The sequence below is a fragment of the Trachurus trachurus genome (genome assembly GCF_905171665.1).
Source record: "Trachurus trachurus genome assembly, chromosome: 17".
NCBI lineage: Eukaryota > Metazoa > Chordata > Actinopteri > Carangiformes > Carangidae > Trachurus > Trachurus trachurus.
Window position 1 is genome coordinate 6,193,139 of NC_139900.1, and position 21,164 is coordinate 6,214,302.

The window sequence follows — 21,164 nt, forward strand, 5'->3', positions numbered from 1 at the left end:
ATCCGGTCGTTTTCGCTAATGCTGCGTTCCAGGCAGGCTTTTGAAATCGTAAATTACAGCTTCAAGTCACAACTTACGACTTTGTAGCGTTCCAGGCAACCCACTCGTGTTTTTCCGACCTGTTTTACCGGTGAAAGTCACTATAACGGCCACTTGTAACTTCCGACCCGTGAAATCGTACCAGATCGAACTGGTACCACTTCACGGTCGGAAAAATACGAGTTTACTTGAACGCACCATAACAGTCCTCGTCGCTACGTCACCACATTCACGGCGTTCCTTGGCTGCACACACAGCCCTGCATGCCGTTCTCTCTCCTCATTGGATAAAAACTGTAGGATACGATAAATGTTTTCTCCTCGGCTCAGAGCAGAGCAGAGGGACTGAGAGACCCGTGTTTCGGTCCAAACACTCTATGTAAGTGATTGCTGTCGGAAGATATAACTATTTAAGACTTATATTAACACAAATATATCACTCACTTCTGCTTTAATGATGTGTTTTAGGTAACTCATGAACAATGCACATAACTTCACATGATTGTCTTTATTTTCATTTTAATAATGATTAGGGCTGTCAAATAATTAAAAAAATAAACTTGATTAGTCACGATTAAAATACTAAATATTATATAAACTAATATTACTTGTATTTTCTTCTATTCTTTCTTATATAGTATTGAAGGATGCAATATATGTTCCTACTGGTTAATCCATTAGAATTTAAGGATGCAATTTTACTGATTGGTGAAAAACACATCCCAATTGTTCATTTTTTCACATCAGCACTATATTTTGATTAGTGCATAAAAAAGTTCCAAGACAACTCGAAATGCAGGATAAACCCGGTCCTGTATTGATTCATGTATGCACAGACAGGCTCTACGTAAGTCACGATACGAGGTTAATCTTTTTAAACGCATTATAATTTCCACATTATTCACATGCACCTTTGACAGCCCTAACTATAAGTGATTATTTTTTCTGTTATGTACTTGATTAAGACCTTTCAGTATCTATTCACACATCGTCTGAACTTCACCTCAGAGAGGCTCGGAAATGACAGTAATTTAAATCCACCAATGCAAACCTAATGACGCTAGTTGTCCATGTGGAGGGGTGCGGCGTGGCGAGCTGCTTTCACACGCAGCACAATTTCCAAACTGGGTCAAGTGGGGAAAGCTCTGACATAATGACTGTGAGTCGTGAGTCCGATATATAACTCATTGTTTTTCATTTGCAGACGTTAAGGTGTGGAGCTGTGGTTTGCGATAAGATATCCTGAGCTTGAAGCAGTGATTAATGTATGTATTGTTTGAGTCAGCTATTTCTACGTATGACAGCTGTTTGCTTTGGGATGCCGTAATGCCCGTTGTTACATCACACAGGCGTTATATTTAGAGACAGAACAAACAGATGTGTGAACAAAACATGAACCGCATAATGAAACTCCACACCCGATTTAGCTCTTTCACTTGCACAAACTCACTGTCAGCCTGACCTCTGTGTTGTCTTAACGATCGTTCATCCTTGTAATAGATTAATCAAAGTTTCACCCCCCGATGACTTGATCTGTACCAGGATGTGACGGATCGTATTTGCTCTGTGAAGTTTGCTCAGCGGCCGCGTGGGATCGGGGGAAACGCACCGAGGTTATCTGAGCTCTGCTAATATTTTCAGATGGAGAGAGAGACGACGAGCAGCGATGTGGATGTGGAATCCATCCCAGTCGTCCGCTCTCTGCCTTTGTTTGCATTGACAAATCTTTTGGAGTCTGGTGAATTGGCTCTTCAATCGCACTCTGTCGCACTGTGTACCGGAGGTTTAACGCACTAATCTCTGAAACATTGAATTTTTCCGTCTTAACTTTGGTCGTTTCTGTTGTTGTTCAGTTAAAGGATCAGAGCCACACACTGCAAATATATGATGCTAAAGGATTTTAGATAAGAAACATGAAACCTTAACAGAAGACTGAATGTAGTTTATGTACCCTGTTTCCCATTTTAATAGGGACACTCTTTATCTACCCGTAGCTTTTCATCTTCTAAGACAATGATATCCAACCTGGATGTTAGGACGCCAACAAGGGGGTTAGCAAGATGCAGCTGGAAGGACAGTGAGGAGACCAACAGGATGGCGAAGTATGGTGACCTAAGGGGGTCAACAAATAGCCGACCATGTAGCATACACAGAGGAACGCTAGCATTAATTCATGTCATGTTTCTCTTCATCTGATGCCTGAAGTCTCAGTTTTGCTTCTGAGGCATAGCTAATGTTAGCATTAACAGATTAACAGAGCTTTGCCCTTTGTTGTGTTTACAAAACATGAAGTGATAGCACGCCCTCTGAGCAGCGCTACGCTTTCAGTCCAGTCTTAAGTGATTCGGGCCAGGGAAGAGGCTTGGCTAGCTGGTTAGCATGCTAGCTTCAGTAGAAGAAAAGAAGCAAAAGCGAAAACAGGAGGGTTAAAGAGGACATATTACAGAAATATTACTTTTTGAAGGTTCTTTAACATATATTTGGGTGTTTGTTTTGCCTTCCAGCCCCCAAAATGTGAGAATTGACAAAAAAATCTGTAATTTTCAGGCTCCTGAGGTTGAAATCCATTTGGTTTCACGAGCTGTTCCCTCCGTTGACATACAATGATGTCATTAGTTTTCGAATTTGCATAATACCATCCCTACCTGGTACCGGTAAAAGGGGCGGGGCCTGGTGAGGAGTGGCTCATTTGCATTTAAAGGGACAGGCACTGAAACCAGCCGTTCTGAACAGGGCTGTTTAGAGAGGATGTAAAGAGCTGTGATGTTTGATCCTTGTGGTATTTTGACCGAATCATGTCATAGACATGTCTTTAAGACACCTGGGAACTATTTTAATTTGTGGAAAAGGGGCATAATATGTCTCCTTTAACTTGGACTGCTGGAGACAGCTCTTTGTGAGAGAAGGAATAAAATGTGATGCTGAACTTATTGCGTCGTTACTCCTAGACTGGTAAATAAACAGCTATTGATGCTAATGCAGCAAAATTCACAAATGGCTCCTTTAGATAGGAACAACACCCACTAAAATTTGCTATTGATGTTCGGTGTAGGAAATTGTATACGTGTTTGTTGTGCAACAGGATATCTGAGCATTCTCTGAACATGCATTAAACAGTCCAGTTGGGACACGTCCTCTGTCTCCTGCTCTGTCATGGAGCCCCTGTTGCCCCCCCAGGTGTTGATTGGGTCCCTTGGCTTCTTTGTCAGAGCGGTAATGGGGGCTCATCTTGAAGGAGCTTGCTCAGCATGGAAACCCTAATTTCCATCAGAGAATATGGCCTCCAGTTACGCTTTAATTGGCATTAGTTAACTCAGCAAGAGGAGCGCTGCTTTCTAGACGGCCCGCTGTGTACCGCAGATAAGTGTTATTATTCCTGTGCTATATCCAGAATATATAAAATGCGTTACAGCCTGCTGATTTTGACAATGAATCAAAAAAAGCAGGAGGGCAAAAAGCCTTAGAGAAGATTTTAGACTTTATATTAACTGTTAAACATCCGCCCCATTTTTTTTAATTTATTTTAATCTAATTTTGTTCCCTAGATCCTTTAATTTTGGACTGCAAGAGCATTTAAATACCTTATGTTTGTGTTTTTTTTGTCAGACACTAACTTGATAAGAGTCTGATATTCTACAGTATGTGATATATGAATTGGATGGTATAGAGACATGTTGATTTGTGTATATTACTAGCCTAGTATCCTGCAGGGCAAGCATCAGGTCAGGTATTATTCTTTGTATAATTTCTTGCATAGCTATGTATGTATTTATTTAGTATTCAATGTCCTACTTTTTCTTCTTATAGGCTGCTGTCACAAACTAATTTCCCCTCTGGGATAAATACAGTATAATCTAATCTAATCTAATCTAATCAAAGTATAGGCTACTACTGTTAGTTTAGTTGTTCAAAAGTAAAAAACAAAGCTAAATAACAACAAAAAACTGCCAAAAATACTTGGGTAAAGAATTAAATTAAAGTTTCATATTAAAAAACAGTGTGAACAAATCTAAAAATGAATGTTAGAGCACAATTATTCCCCATCTGTGTTTTTTTTAACACCTTCTCACCTGTTACCTGGCTGACACAGTTCACATTAAAACACGTTTAACATCTTCAAACTTCATATTCTGACCAAAGAAAATAATATAAACCCATAGGATTATCTCTAGATCATATGTAACGTCTGATAAAACCGTGTGTGGACTGTGTGAGGGCTTCGCTCTATTGTTTGGGCCTTGTTGAACGCAGCCCAGGTGTTCCTTTACAAACCTAGATGGAGAGGATTGACACGCCGAACCCTGACAACACAAACACACACACAAAGTGAGAGTGACAAAGGAGGGTGCTCTGTCTCACCCCCACCCTCCCCTCCTTCCTGTTGATTAGCTCCGAGGAACAAAAAAAGCACTCGATGGAAGTCGCCATGGCAACAGGCTGGAGAGGAGCAGGGCTAAACTGGCCCATTACCCGACTGTGGCCCCGTTGCATGTTGTCGTCTCCGCCTGGGCCGAGAACAACCTCAGAGTCCCGATAGTACTGATTGATCAGTGTGTTATTAATTTCATCAGATAGTTGTACATTTAAATAGCTAATTTCCTTCTTTATTCATCCCGGCTGTCGCTTGTTGAGAGTTGATGATGGGATGGCATTTTTCTAAATTCCTGGCTCAAAGCTAAATATGTTTTTAATTGCATCTCTTTGTTATATTTTGGATCAATGATGCTAATTTTCCTTCTTTCTGTCTCTAACCTGGTTAAAAATGAACAGTTCCTCCCTCAGTGACATAACACAGCTGCAGCTTCAAAACTGTAATCACCTCTCTTTGCTGGAAGGGTTTTATTTTGAATTAACTCGCACAACAGTGAGGCAGAAAGATTGAGTCACTAAAATGTTGGTGTTTAGGGAGGTTTTTTTTTCTGCCTTTTCCCATTGTTATGTTGTATTCTGGCATATTCTTTGCAAAATCCAGTGTAGCTACACAATGGCAACAAACTGGCCTTTGATTATTGACTATTGATGAAAGCAGCATATTCTGTATTTTTCTAGGTTACTAGGTCAAACTGTGTAAAGGTAGATTGTTCCTTAAAGCGCCATCGGGTTGCATTTTCATTGCAGCATCGAGCCTCCTCTTTCCTGATTGGCTGACACCGACTTGCTGTTGCTAAAGCTCCAGAGAGAAACCACAAATCACTACAAAAACATCTTTTTATTGATCAAACACAGGAAAAATGTGAAATTGGAGATCTTACAAATTAAAAAGTAGATGTCTGGTGAGTTTTATCAGGCGTAACGCTTCACCACCAACACACCAGACTCATCCTCGGTGTCTGAGAAGTTTCTAAATGAGGTAATATCACAGAAGAGCTGTGAAGCCAAATTAAAAAAAGTGGTGGTAAAGTCACTTTCCGGTGCCCTTGCTGTCAGGAACATCTCTAATGGGATCCGTGGTCAGTGACCATTGAACACTCCAGTGGAGTTTGGAGCCCGACTGTATTTGTTTAATGATCCTGCACAGCCTCGGCCGTCATTGGCATATTTGCTGAACGCTTGTCTGATTAGACTAATTGGCTGGTGTGGGTGGTGCTATTGATCAAAAGTGTCGCGGTTTTGACAGTCGTCTGAGGGAAATTCCTGTAACTTTCCCCCCCGTCGTCGCATTTTTAATGGCACAGCAGAGTTGTTAATGAAAGAACAACTGAGCGAAAGCAAAAAAAAGCAAAAATGTATTGACCTTGTTTGTGTTAAAGGGGTTAGTTCAACATTTTGGCAAATTGGCCCATTGCCATAATCCCTATAGTCTTAGCAGTTTGTTACCTTTAATTGTCGGTGCAAGCTATTTTTAGAACGGCGGAGCAGAGCGGCGAGCTGCTCAGAGCTACGCTACAGAGGCTCATGGGATTTCTTGGTTTCCCTCATCAAACTCATCAAATACACAATCCAACAACTCCACAATGCTCTGGTGGACAAGTTGTGACCTGCACATTCACCACGCTATGAGATAATAACAGAATGAGTTGTTTTAGAGGGAAATGCAGAGACAGCTTGATGAAAAACTTCCCCCGACGGGTACGCGCATCAGTGGTTTTGCATGAATTTCCCTCTAAAACAACTCTGTCTGGTAACGTTGTGTTATTATCTCATAGCGTGGTGAATGTGCAGCTCACAACTTGTCTGCCAGAGCGTTTTGGAGTTGTTGGATTGTGTATTTGATGAGTTTGATGAGGGAAACCAAGAAATCCCATTAACCTCCGTAGCGTAGTTCTGAGCAGCTCTGCTCCGCCGTTTTAAAAACAGCTTGCACCGACAATTAAAGGTAACGAACCTAGTGCTATGACTATAGCGATTATGGCAATGGGCCAATTTGCCAAAATGTTGAACTATCCCTTTAACATAGCTATGAGTCAGACGGACACCAGCTACACCGCAGATCAGACACAACAAACAAAATGAAAACAACAGTTCAGTTTCATGCTACGACTGCTCAAATGGCAAAATGGCAAACGCAGACCGAGCCTTCACTTACACAATTAAAATGAGGAGAGCCAGAGACACTGTAGCTGTCGACATGTATGAAGGCAGCGCAGTTCCTGCCAGGCGTTGCCAGCAGCCATTGATCTTGTCGAGTGCGGGGGCCTGTGGGGGGGTGGACTTGTGTCTCCGGAGGCAACAGATCCATTAAGATGTCTTAATCCAGTTCATTAGGCAGGACTCACTTTGCTGCTTTTTAGTCAGTGCGTCCAAACAATGCAGTCCAGACATGTACAACAACGACATACTACTGTATAGACTTATTCCCCAACTAATTACTGAGTACACTTTGAGTATTACCCACCGATCAGTCGTCCAAAGAGAGAACATCGTGTAGTACGGAGGTGGTGCGGAGGCGGTTACCAGGAGCAACATCTGGTCAGCAGCACTGGCGGTCCATCTCCTTCATCTTAATTCACCGTGTGCTTCTGAGAATGGTCCTGTGAATCCTCATCTCGCCCTAATCTGGACCATAAATCACAGGCGGACATGTCTGGCTCTGAATCGCAGCCCTGTGGTAGTGAACTGTGATAAACTGCAGAGATTTATAAGCATGATGCAACTATAATTATGAGGGATAATTCAAGATGTTGCTTCTAGGACACGGTGGGAGATGGTGTTATATGAGATCAGAGCTAAAGGGAAAAAAGAAACTAAACAAACAAAAGGCCTGTGGTGCAGTTGTTTACTTGGTATCCTGCTCTGTGTTGATTGCACTTTGTTGCAGTTTCAATTTGTGCCTCTTAAAGACGTTGTTCAGGCATCATATTGATGTGGATTTTGGAGGGAAATCTGTTTAATACAGTAAACGAGAAGAAATTGATAAGCTGCTTGAGGTAATACCTTTAGTTTCTGTTGGTGTGTGTGATATTACTTGATATCTGAGGAGAGACTGTGAAGCCAGGAGTAAGGTTTTATGAGTTGACCTTTGAGTCCTTCATTAGAAAAACCCACATTTCAGCAAAAGGTATTGCCAAATGGTTTATGCCAAATGGAAAATAGGAATATACCACTTGTTTCATGACCGTTAGCTATAATATTAAGAAGACTTCAGAAGTAGCTTTTCCACAGGATACCACAAAAAAAGCAAATTGTTTGTAATGAACGAATAACTGTATGCAGAAGAGGAGATTTTGGTTTTTGTGACCAACACTTGATTGGGGAACTCTGCAGTTCCTTGAATGTCCACTCGAGGGTGGCTCCAGTCAGTGAGTCAATCCCCTTAGACTCCTATGTTAAAGGGCAACTGTGCAGGTTCGGTCACTTTTAGCTATTTTGGTTGCATTTTTCTCTACGGAGCTCCCCCTAGTGTATATTTTCACCGTTGTAAAAACTCACCGCTAACCCTCCTCCCTCCTTTCTCTGGCCATGTGCGTTTGTTTTTAACGAAGCCTGACGAGAAGGCAACCCATGGAGCCATGTCTACCGAGGTGGTGATTACGGACTAATGGGCATATTCGTGTCGTTGTGTCGTAAAGCAGTCCATGTTACTCATGAGATGAAATCTGGGACACCGGGTCGGAGGTTCTGATTTTGCAAGGGTTGATTTTCAGCAAAGAGACGCTAGGTGGAAGGCAGAGAGCCTCCATTCTCCCTGGAACTAGTCATTTAACCATCACAATTACGCAGATCTTGCATAGTTCCTCTTTAAAGGGACAACGAGGAGTTTTGGAAAGCGAAGTGTTGTGACTACATTTCCCATAAGCCTCTGCGCGCATGGTGAAATTCTTGGACCGGCGCAAGACGGACGAAAGCGAAAAGAATGTTTTCAAATCAAGAATGAAAGTCTAAGAGGTTTAAAGACGATCAGATACCGTCGTAGTTCTGACCATAAACGGCGATTTGGTGGTTTTACTCCCATGACCTGCCGGGCAGCGTCTGCGAAACCGAAAGTAGGAAATGCTGGGCGAGTCGACCACTAAATAATAGTATCAAAATAACCATAAAGACAAAATGATATATTTATCGAAAATGGACCCATTAACAAGTGGTAACGTAGATTCATCCACATTAATATGAGACTCTTTTATAACCAAACACAAATTCCTCGGTGTCCCTTTAAAATACCTATAATGATAACTGTACAGGGCGGCTCAGAGACTTATGGGTAATATCAAGGTGGCTGCGTTCATGTTAATACATGTTAATGTTTACACAGTGTTCAGACATGTTTATGTTTACAGCCTACTGTGATCATCCACTCACCTCAATCCAGTCTGAGGTTTTAAAACCGCCATCTAGTGGCCGTTTGAGGAGTTGCAGCTAAAGTTCAAACTTGCGTCGTCTTTTTCTTTTCATTTCCCTGTTTAACCTTGGAGCAGATCAGACCAGAAACTGTTGGTTATTCAGTTTTTTTTCTTGATCAAGGGCACTTGAGCACAGCCGAACCTGAGTGTTTAGACCTAAGTGAGTTCTTCTGAGGAACTGCCTCATCTGTAAAATCTAGGCCGCTCCGTCACCCGGTGTCAAAATAATTGAATTTTCATCCTGGCCATGATATTGCGGCTCTAGATGGTTTTAATTAAGAGGGATAATTCAGATGACATCCCTGGAAGGTACAGGGATGGAAGTGCATTATGTGCAGTGGAAGGAGAGGCTCGGGATGATTAATTCTCTCTGTGTGTCCTCAGATGTCAGGGTTGAGAGGACGAGAGAGGAATACAACTCTTTCTTGGTTTCCATTTGTCTTTATTTTATTTTATTGCTCTCTATCTTTTCTTTTTTTTCCAGCCTTGAAGCATTTTCATGAAATCTTTTGGGCAACACAGTCTGAGTCGGAAGCCATTTATCTTTATATTTTACAGCAACAAAAAAAAACAGCTTCAAGCAATGGAATTTACAATATTCAGGAAGTTTATGTAAGTCAGATTAGTAATAGTTCTTCTCCCACACATTCACAGTTCATCTCGCTGCACCGTCTCACTTGTAAACAACAGAACACACACCGACCGACCAGCGGCGTCGGTCCGAGCCGCTCGTCACCCTCAGCCGCACATTAGATGGAGCTCTCAGTTTGATGAGGCGATGACACTGACACAGAGGCTATTTATAGACCGGAGGCCTGAATTACCATGTGGGAGTGCTCTTATGCAACACGCACGCACGCACGCACACACACACACACACACACACACACACACACACACACACACACACACACACACACACACACACACACACACACACACACACACACACACATAGGCATTCATACATGCAGATATGCAGTGACACGCACCAGCACAGAAACACTGAACCTGCAGGCAGAACCACAAACGTTGACATGTGGAAGTACAAATGTGTCCACAGCAGTACATTTAGCACAATTTACACTTTTACCATCATTTATGAATTTAATATCAGTGCCTGTAATTTCAATAAATAAACCATACATACACCGCAGGTTAGTGCAAATACAGATTTCACATGTGTATTGCCATTTTATGCTACTTAATGTTACAGATTTTATGCACAAATCTGCACAATTTGCATCCATTGATCATTTTACAGGAAAGAACAATCCATATTGTTTGCAATGTAAAGCACAACAAACGTATCAATGACCTGCTTTTGAGGGCAGCTGCATTGAAATTTCAAGATTTGATCAAATTAAAAACTGCACAAATTGCCTATAGGGCGAAACATAATTAACAAATTTACGACTTTATTCTCGAAGTCTGTGTTTTTTTTTCTCAATGTGGCCCTAATACTCCGTTGTAGCCTATAATAATAATAATAATTAGTACATGTAATGCAGGATTTTTATCTTTAAGGTAAAACACATTTTTTCTTTTAATGTAAAAAAGTGTACGTCTATGTTGACACTGGTCACACAATTTCAGTCTAAATCCGATGGAATAATGTTAAAAACAACATTACGGACGTTGAGTTATCATGTTGAAGTTGATTTCTTCGCTGTGCTTTGTTCACCGGGAGGATATTTCTGAGATTTCTGTGACAAACCAAAAACAAATCTGTGTCTTTGTCCAGTTTTAACAGCACGTTGTTTTTCTTTTCAGACCTTTTCTTGTCATGTTTTCACAGCCTCGTACGTCAAAGTGTTCAAAGTTTCCTTCTCTCCGCTGCTACAGCAGATCAATAAACGCTGCCACTACTGCTAAAACAACCCCAGGTATCGATCCAGCTGTCTGAGACTGCAGCCAGATGTGAAAAAGTGACGAGTAAAAAAGCTTTGTGTGTGAGCAAGGCTGGAGGATATCTGGTTGCAATCACATACTTTTTCTATCTATTTCTATATAAATGTCAAACAAAACAACCTCTATAAACGTCATTGAGGGAGTTTCAGGTGACTTCTGCTGCTTGAGACTGTGTCAGCAGGTAACCTTTATTCAACCATGTGAACAGCAGTTACACAGATAAGAGCAGAGGGGAGAAACCAAGCCAACAACACAAAAAAAAAGGTGCTAACGTCACACCGCAGGGATTTTACAGTGTAATAGGTGATGAGGTTGAGCTGACATGAAATGAAAAGAAATGTCGATGTGACAGCGTAGAGGAGTACTGTGTCGTTTCAGCCCGACCTCCTGCTTTTATTCCTCCCTCAGCTGGTGTTGGATTTGTTTGCACTGAACTTGAAATAAATCTCTGATTCAGTTTTAATCTATCCAATGTGTGATTTGCACCAAGCTTACAACCCCTTTTTTTTTTATTCCTGGATGTGTGAACATTAAAAGTCAAGTCAAATGAGTCAGTTGTGGAAAAACTGATCTTTTTAAAGACAGTTTGTGTGTGTGTGTGTGTGTGTTTTCTCTCAGTGACCTAAGTGTGAAATGTAGAATATAAAAGCGACTTATCGTCTCTGCTGGTGTGTTCACAGATGGTATGTTTGGGAGGTGTCACTCTGTTCCGGTGAAGGAGGTTTACACCTACGACGTCTCCCCGTCTGTAGTGCAACGCTTCAGGCTGCTGCTGGAAAAGCTGTCCAACAGAGGTACACACACACACACACACACACACACACACTCTCACACACACTCACACTGTATATGATGTATATGGCATGTTAGCAGCTTCAGTGGTGGAGCTGCAGAAGACTGGACTCCAAGCTGCTCTGGCTGATCACTGCTATGCCGGACCTGCATTGTGTCTGATGCATGTTATCAGAATTTAAAATGTGCATTTGCATGGGTTTATACAAAAATAAGTTTCAGTGGTTTTAAAGGGATAGTTCAACATTTTGGCAAAATGGTCCATTGCCATAATCCCTATAGTTTTAGGAGTAGGTTCGTTACCTTTAAGCAGAGCGGCGAGCTGCTCAGAGCTACGCTGCGGATGCTCATGGGATTTCTTGGTTTCCCTCATCAAACTCATCAAATACACAATCCAACAACTCCAATTCACCACGCTATGAGATAACAGAACGTTACCAGACAGAGTTGTTTTAGAGGTAAATTCATGCAAAACCGATGATGCACGTTGCCTTCAGGGACAGTTTTTCATCAAGCAGTCTCTGCATTTACCTCTAAAACAACTCTGTCTGGTAACGTTCTGTTATTATCTCATAGCGTGGTGAATGTGCAGGTCACAACTTGTCCACCAGAGTGTTTTGGAGTTGTTGGATTGTGTATTTGATGAGTTTGATGAGGAAACCAAGAAATCCCATGAGCCTCCGTAGCGTAGCTCTGAGCAGCTCACGGCTCTGCTCCGCCGTTCTAAAAACAGCTTGCACCGACAATTAAAGGTAACGAACCTACTGCTAAGACTATAGGTATTATGGCAATGGGCCAATTTGCCAAAATGTTGAACTATCCCTTTAAGAAATAACTCCCAAACTTACAACTTCCTGCTATATTTTGTGCTGTACACTTCCTCTGGCACAACTTCACCCATGTCCAAGCTGCACAAAATGCCAAAAAGTCTTGCAAAAAACCATAAGAACTTGTGGCCTTCACTAAACCACTGCAGTTAAAGCAATGAAACCGTCTAACACTAGACCTTAGCCTGAAGAAATCATCAAATATTTGCATAAATCTAAAATATGGCTTGAATAGTTCTCTAACCTGTGTGAACCCATGACCAACTCTGCCTGCTGTCATGGTACCGTACCACTAGAGGGAGGCAGAGTCCCGTGCATCGGCCCATCGAGCATTTCATCCACTTTCATCATGCAGCTTTGGCTTTGAACGACAGGACCTCGGCTACACAGCAGAAGAAATAAAAATAGTGTGTTGCTCTCTAGAGCTTAGACTCGCATGTCTGCAGCCGCTCAAGTGAATATGATGTCAAAAAAAAAAAGAAAAAGCAGCAGAACACTTGTCTCTCTCTTCCACCATCTTTCTTTTAACAGTGATTTGGTGCCCTTCCTCCCCTCAGGCTCGGAGGAGGAGGAGGAGAGAGAAAAAAAACTCTCTCTGCTCTTCTGGTTTAATTCGGCGAATCGGCACTCGGTGGGAGAGCTGGAGAAATATTCTGATTTCACAGAGAGGCGACGAGTTTGGAGGCATTTGTCAGAGGCTCTGAAGTGAAATGAATTATGCAAATGAGATGTTTGGCCCTGGCTGTCTGCAGAAGCCATTAGGGAGGACAAAACTCTAAAGACACTGAAGCATCTGCATTTCAGGCCCTGCCAGCACCCTGAAAAGATAACACAGTTTGATCTCTCCTTTTCTTTTCCCATTATAAACACACACACATACTCTTTTTTTTTTTTTTTTTGCTTCTTTTCTTTCCACTGAAGTTAACGTGGACAGCCGTTTCGCATTTCGGGAAATAAGCCCCCTTCATTTTCTTGCTGCTCTTCCACCTACATCAGAGCTTTTTCTTTTTCAGAGGTAATAAACGCCTTGTTCCCTTTTCCAAAGCTCGGTGCTCGTGAGTTTTTTTTTTTAAGCAGTGGGGGAAAAAAAAAAAAGTGGCTTCAGATGAGAGGATCAGTGCCGCTCTCGTGTGTGCAGCTGCAGTGAAGCGAGGTGTTTCCATCCTCTTTCCACTCCTCATGGCAACAAGATAAGATGAGATACCTGTCTCTCGGCTGCAGCTTCATATCAATAGATAGAGTCTGACAGTTGTATTGATCTTTTCTAATTTGCAGGAAAGCAAATAAACTTTTTGACCGAGCAGATTTCTTTGAAGATCCCTAATTATACAGTATGAACCCAGTTTTCCATGTATATTTTTTTTCATTATAAAGCTCCATACAGTATAAAGGTAGATGTTTGTGTTAAAGCTCCATACAGTATAAAGGTAGATGTTTGTGTTAAAGCTCCATACAGTATAAAGGTAGATGTTTGTATTAAAGCTCCATACAGTATAAAGGTAGATGTTTGTATTAAAGCTCCATACAGTATAAAGGTAGATGTTTGTGTTAAAGCTCCATACAGTATAAAGGTAGATGTTTGTGTTAAAGCTCCACACAGTATAAAGGTAGATGTTTGTGTTAAAGCTCCATACAGTATAAAGGTAGATGTCCATGTGTAGTGTGATTATAAAGCAGCTCTAGGTTCTATATTAATACTGTGAAAGTATCAAAGCCTCAGTCCACAGAGAAATGCACACAGCCTGTATTCAGAAACTGAGCCCTTAAAACCAGCCGTCAGGACTTCCTGTCACTTTGTGATGTCACAACTAAGCAGTACACCTTGCAGGATTTGGTTTCTCTGAGTGTTTTATTCTCAAATCTGCTCTATTTTTTATTGGATCACTCAGAAAACAGTCAGCCAATCAGAGAGAAGGTGATAGTGGCGATGTGGAAGTGAAACACAAATGAAACGCAGCCTGTTATATTTTTAAAGGGGAACTATTTTTCTCTGTGTCTCTAACCCTCCTCTCCTCCATGTGCATTTGTTCTCAACAAAGCCGGTGAGAAATCAATCCATGGAGCGGTGGATAATGTTATTTATCATCTACCATGTTACCATGTGTATATCTGTGTAGTCTTATCTGTCATAAACAAGAGATTACGGGTTACGGGGCGCGTTATGTTTGTGTGGTGGTTTTCAGCCAAGAGACGCTAGGTGGAAGGCAGAGAGCCTCCATTCTCCCTGGAACTAGTTACAAGTCATTGATTTAACCAGAATTAGGACTCTGGAGCTGTTTAATTAAAGGAAAAATATAGCAGAGTTAAAGTAAAAATCCTGCAGAGTTCCTCTTTAACTGGTTCGACCTCGGCTCCATGACATGCGTTTCAAACTCAGTGAGGATAACCGCTCTTGTTGCGGTTAACTTGTGTGTCTCCTCTGCTGCTCCTCCTGCTGGGACTCTGTTCCTCCGACAGCTCTGTCATCACAAGTCTCTGTTCCCTCGGGCCAGAAGTTATTATCGTCCCTCCCCGCTCCCTGCTGTGCTGAGATTGGTGTTTCCCTGTGGGGAGTGACGAGGCTGGAGCCAAGACATGAGCGCTGCACATATTCCACCATCCACCTCAGTAGCACTGTGACTAATGACCAGTCTTTCTGATTATTCTCTCGGTTAATCAATTAAAATCTTAAATTGCAGCATCTGCATATCCATATCTGCAACCCATCCTTTCAAAATAAAACGAGAGTTAAAAAAAAAAGAGAATGTATACTTAAAGGGATAGTTCAACATTTTGGCAAATTGGCCCATTGCCATAATCGCTACAGTCATAGCAGTAGGTTCGGTACCTTTAATTGTCAGTGCAAGCTATTTTTAGAACGGCGGAGCAGAGCCGTGAGCTGCTCAGAGCTACGCTACGGAGGCTTATGGGATCCAACAACTCCAAAACGCTCTGGTGGACAAGTTGTGACCTGCACATTCACCACACTATGAGATAATAACACAACGTTACCAGACAGAGTTGTTTTAGAGGTAAATTCATGCAAAACCGCTGATGCGCGTTGCCTTCAAGGACAGTTTTTCATCAAGCAGTCTCTGCATTTACCTCTAAAACAACTCTGTGTGGTAACGTTGTGTTATTATCTCATAGCGTGGTGAATGTGCAGGTCACAACTTGTCCACCAGAGCGTTGTGGAGTTGTTGGATTGTGTATTTGATGAGTTTGATGAGGGAAACCAAGAAATCCCATGAGCCTCCGTAGCGTAGCTTTGAGCAGCTCACTGCTCTGCTCCGCCGTTCTAAAAATAGCTTGCACCGACAATTAAAGGTAACGAACCTACTGCTATGACTATAGCGATTATGGCAATGGGCCAATTTGCCAAAATGTTGAACTATCCCTTTAAATTAAAATGGTTTATTTCAGCCCTAAATTACATGATGACTCATTAAACCTTCTTCTGTGTGGTTTTTTGGCTTACACATTTCAGACTGTTATTGTCAGATTTGTGTTCACCCTCCTCCATCTACACACACACTCTGGACCTCCCTGCCACAGTAAAGGACAAAGGAAACCTTTTGAAAAGCTCCCTCACCAAGGTCAGAGCTGCTGTTAGCCCTCAGCAGCATCAGCGCTCCTCTTCAGGTTGTGCACACCGTCCACAACCTCCTCCACCTCTCAGTGTGACCTTTTGAGGAGCTGTTGTATTTTAATATCATCTAACGTCTCCATGGCTTCCTCTTTACCGTTGAATTATGAACCACAGCTGTTTTCTCAGTGGGTCAGAGACGATAGTTTTACTTTTATTTGTCCAGGTTTTTTTATTTTCTCTCCCTCTCCTTTAGCATGAAAGGTTGTAGACGACTCACTCCTGTCATGTCGCTCTCTCTCATCTAATTTTATGTTTTTTTTTCTGCAGAGAGCGTCGTTACATTTTATGTTTTGGAAATGAGAATCGCATAAATGGTTTCAGATAAATCAAACGCTCAAGAGGTAGAAGCTGTGCTGTGCTGTGTTTATTCCCACAGTATAGCAGGGAATAGCACCACATCTGAAATGAGTTTTTCCTATTCCTTGACATCTGACCTTGTCATTATTTGTGTGCCTGTATATTTGTGGTCATGCAGGATCTGAGGCTCGTTCGCTGGATAAAAGTTCCAGCTTCGGTCCTGAAAAACATCCTGCAGAATCTCATTTAGTTCAGCTCATTCACACGTGGAAGCATCTCACTCACTCAAAAACGCCCTTTGCCTTCGTCCGCTCCACATTTCTGTGGTCCGGTTTACCCTGCGAGAGCCCGGAGAGCCGCTCTGAATATCCTGGCGGGGGTTCTAACGTTTATTAACCTGCGGTGTCAGATGCCGTCTGTTCACCCGCCCGTTAACGCCCGTTTCCTCAGCCGCCACGTCCGCCATTAAGAGCTCCGTTTTATGGCTCTTTGATGGTGAAAGCTGGCCTGACACGCTGTGCAGCTGTTAAAGGGGGAAAGCTCGCGCCTGATTCCGTGGCGGTTGGGGTCGTAATTCATTTTGCAGGGGTCTACGGGAGGTGTGTGTCCGCGTGCCCCCGAGCCAAAGAGACGCTCTGCAACGAACACGGCTCGTTGTATTAGATCCAGTGCCGATCGAGGATCGAGGCAGAAGTGTCAGCTGTCAGAGGAAGTGTTATTACAGGTTGACCACAAACATTATAATGAGACTTAGAGAAGTGTCTGTTGTACACAGGCAATTACAGCTGGAAGTCCGTTGTTAGTTTTGTTGCCTTCCTTTGCAAAGAAGACGCCCTGTCTCCTGAAAGGTTTTGACATAAACTTGTTTCACCTTTTGCACCTGTGTTCAACATGTAATTTACATACTTCAGCAAGTTTGTCATCCATCATATTTTGCAGGTTACATAACTGGTTGTTGTTCTTTGAGTTTTCTTTCTTCAAGTACCTTAGAAATGTCCTTGGACTGTTGAAACCTTAAAGGGATAGTTCAACATTTTGGCAAATTGGCCCATTGCCATAATCCCTATAGTCATAGCAGTAGGTTCGTTACCTTTAATTGTCGGTGCAAGCTATTTTTAGAACGGTGGAGCAGAGCCGCGAGCTCAGAGCTACGCTACCGAGGCTCATGGGATTTATTGGTTTCCCTCATCAAACTCATCAAATACACAATCCAACAACTCCAAAACGCTCTGGTGGACAAGTTGTGACCTGCACATTCACCACGCTATGAGATAATAACACAACGTTACCAGACAGAGTTGTTTTAGAGGGAAATGCAGAGACTGCTTGATGAAAAACTGCCCCAGATGGGAACGCGCATCAGTTGTTTTGAATGAATTTACCTCTACAACAACTCTGTCTGGTAACGTTGTGTTATTATCTCATAGCGTGGTGAATATGCAGGTCACAACTTGTCCACCAGAGCGTTTTGGAGTTGTTGGATTGTGTATTTGATGAGTTAGATGAGGGAAACCAAGAAATCCCATGAGCCTCCGTAGGGAATATGGCAATGGGCCAATTTGCCAAAATGTTGAACTATCCCTTTAAAAAGGTTGAATATAAGTATCAGGACCTGGACCTGTATTAGAGGGGAGTAGATACACAATATTAACAGACTCTTAGATCTAATCTTCTGGCGCAACTGCTCTTGTTGTTGATGTTATGTTATGTTTATCTTGAGAGTGAGGGATGGACATTTGAAGCTGTTTTTACAGACCTTCTTCCTGAGTGTCAGCTCATTCCTCAGCTGCCCAGCCCTCATTTTATTGCTGCATAGCTGACGTAAACAGTAACTAGTAACTGTAACTTTACTAGTCTAGACTGAAGACTGACTGAATGCCATTCTAAGGGCGGTCCTTAAGTGCATTGTAGACAGTGTTTAACATGTTTTTTTAAGCGCTTCAGCAAGTATGTCATCCATGGCATGCTACTGTAACCACGCTAAGCTCTGGTTCAGTTGGCCCATCTTGAATCAAAGCTCTTAGAAAGCCACTATCCAGAGAGTAACAGATAAACGGCGTGGAGCATTCAGCTGCTAAAGAGTCAGATGTTTCCCTCAGGAACTGGTGGAGACCAAAAACTGAGCTAAAAGAGTGAAAGTGCTGCTTGTATTCCTGTGTTATGACAACAAGCTTCCATATCTTTCTTTCTCTCCACTTGGACTTCATCTTGAGCTTTAAAATGTTTTATTTTTCTCGTCTTATTTCTACTGTCAGGGTTCATTTTGTTCCGTGTTGCCCCCGTTTAACCCCCATGAAGGTTTCTCCAGCTGTCAGTGGTGATGCAACCGTTAATATGATAAGTGTGCGTCCTCTGTGCTGGACCCACATCTTGCGGCATCACATCTGGAGCTGCAGCCTGTATTACTCTGAATCTTTCAGGGAACGTCATCGCTCATCTGCCAAATGCTTCGGTTCATGTTGTGCTTTGCGCGGCTGCGGCCATATTTCCGGTAACATTTCGTTCCGCCACCCCATCTGCTGTTGGCTCCCGCTCCTCTGTTTGGTTGCCAAAAAGCTGTGTTTGGATGCATGTTAAGCATAAGAAACAGACGTGAATGCCCAAGCAGCTCATCAAGCTTGTCCTTTTGTACACTCGCTGAAATGCAGAAGAGATCTTTTTTTTTTTTTTCCGTGCTTCGTTGCTGATGCTGATACTCGTCAACTTGCCAAGTCCGGTTAATGCACAAGATGGTGCGGTTGACTTTGGTGCAGAGACGGTTTGACAATCAGGTAATAAAGACGTTACCCAGAGGAAAAGAGACACAAACTGCCCAAACCACTCACTCTCTGTGTCCTTTTTGTGTAATTGTTTCAACAGCAGGTACAAATAAAATTTTGCTTAGTCACTGATACAGAAAAATGATAAGGGCGCACAAATGCAAGTCATAGCACAGAAAATGGAGAAAGCTTATTACCATTACAGACGTTGTAGAATAATTCTAACAGACAATGTCACATAAAAGAAAATGTAAGAGCAAATTTAAATGGAAATAGGAATTTAAAATGTGATAATTAATTCCCTCATGTTCCCCGTGGAAAGTTTCTTCAACTTTATCGATTCAAATAACCTAGTAAATTTTTAAAAAACCGAACTGAAGATGTCTTGAATGTGAATGATGGTAATATTTCATTAGGGCAACAGCGTGGGTGATAATTAAGTCATCAGGTCCCCCATTCATCAGAGAATGGATTTCAGTCTTCACACTGTGATTGGCCACCAGCTGACTATACCCACGTCCCATCAGGCCTTGGTTTTGTTGACTTTATGAAGACCTAATATTCATTTTTTTTTCGTTTTTGATGTGTCACTACTTTGATTCCTTGGGAGCAGATTCTTTCTGCACTGAATTTATGAGTGATGAATGATGAAAGTCGCTCTGATTCAGTGTTTCTGCATTTACCCGATGTGGAAATCTAGTTTTTGCTGCACATACAGCAGATACGACATTAAAAACCTCCTTGTTTAGATAAATTTGATCGTTTTTTTGCAGCTTTTTGTTCAGATCAGTTTGCTCTCTGCCACTCGAGGTCGTCAGAGTCCATCAGTGTTATGCATTAACAGTAAATCAGCAGTGTGTAAACTCTGGCTTTCACTCTTCCAGTTGTCTTTGCATCAACCTAAACGCCTCTAAGACAGATCCAGCTCGTTCTCCTGAACCGTTGCAGGAGCAGCAGAGGACCGATGGTTTCTGCTTAGTCACCGAAACAGTCAGCCGCTCGCCGGCGTCTCCAAGGACACGCTGCTGTTGTCTTGTCTCCTCTGCTAATGAGTGACCTAATGAGTTTAGGAGAACAACTGCGTGCTCAGCAATCGCAGCACTCTCGCCCCTTTTCCTCGACCGTTCTTACTGGCGGATTGTTTTTCACGCATGAAACTTTTTTTTTCGAGCCTCACACTGCAGTGTTACACACAGCACAACCAGGACTGTGTTACTCTCTGGCTTTGTTCACACTGCCGCCCCAAATCTGAGTTTTAACACATCCAGATTGTATTTAGTTTGATTTTTACAGATCTGATTCGAACCACATACTGTAGGAGGGCGATTTCTGATTGGATTTGTAAAGATCCGTTTTAATGTGAACGGCTCCGTTGCTCAAATAGGATTTCCAAGAGTCTTCTGTGGCACAAACAAAAACAACAACAATGATGTGTTAAACTGCCGACACAGAATAATCGTGCAGGATGTCGGCTCTCACATCCAGAAATGTGAGCGCCACATCGATCGCCCAATGTCCAGCGATTCCACGATCCATCGCTGCACCAGACGCCCCGGTCCACTGTCATTATCTTATAAGATAAGATAAGATAAGATAAGATAAGATACGATAATCCTTTATTTGTAAAAACCAATGGGGAAATGTACAGGGTTGCAGCAGCAGAAGAAATGTATAGCACAGATAATGAATAGCAGATAGTAACAGCAGTAAAATAGAAAGCAGTGTTTGCGCCGTGACTCCAAATAATGGGGATTTTGTTTTGTTTTTTCTGGGCAAAGCACCATAGAAATCAATGTGGATAAAATACACACACAATATGGACACAAGCAGATCTGATCTGATTGGATTCTGATCAGATTTGGGCTGCAGTTGGAACAATGGAAGTGTTTCCAGGTCATTTCTATCTGGTTCTGAAGGTTCCCTGTGTTTCTGTGTCCAGGTCTGACCTGGGAAGATGACACCACCCAGCAGGTTCTGTCCAAGGAGCTGTCCAAGCTCAGGAGGATCCCCTACCGGCCGCAGCCGAGCGGAGCCGCCTACAACACCGACAGCAGGTCAGATGTTCAACACCTGATGAGAAGCCTCACTGCCCAAACTACGCAGCTTCTGTTTTCAATCATGCTTTTATTATTACA

At 42.3% G+C, this 21,164-nt stretch overlaps 2 protein-coding genes across 2 annotated transcripts in view; both read left to right on the plus strand.

The window, feature by feature from the left end:
• retreg1 (reticulophagy regulator 1) overlaps window positions 1-21,164 on the plus strand; it is a 332,731-nt gene that overhangs the window by 84,512 nt on the left and 227,055 nt on the right. The window lies entirely within an intron of this gene.
• LOC311000094 (receptor-type tyrosine-protein phosphatase N2-like) overlaps window positions 1-21,164 on the plus strand; it is a gene marked incomplete at both ends in the record, with an annotated part of 265,882 nt that overhangs the window by 24,598 nt on the left and 220,120 nt on the right. The window contains 2 exons of the mRNA XM_083990729.1: window positions 11,407-11,520; window positions 20,969-21,083. Coding sequence (XP_083846855.1) covers window positions 11,407-11,520; window positions 20,969-21,083 — 229 coding nt within the window. The remainder of the gene's footprint in view (window positions 1-11,406; window positions 11,521-20,968; window positions 21,084-21,164) is intronic.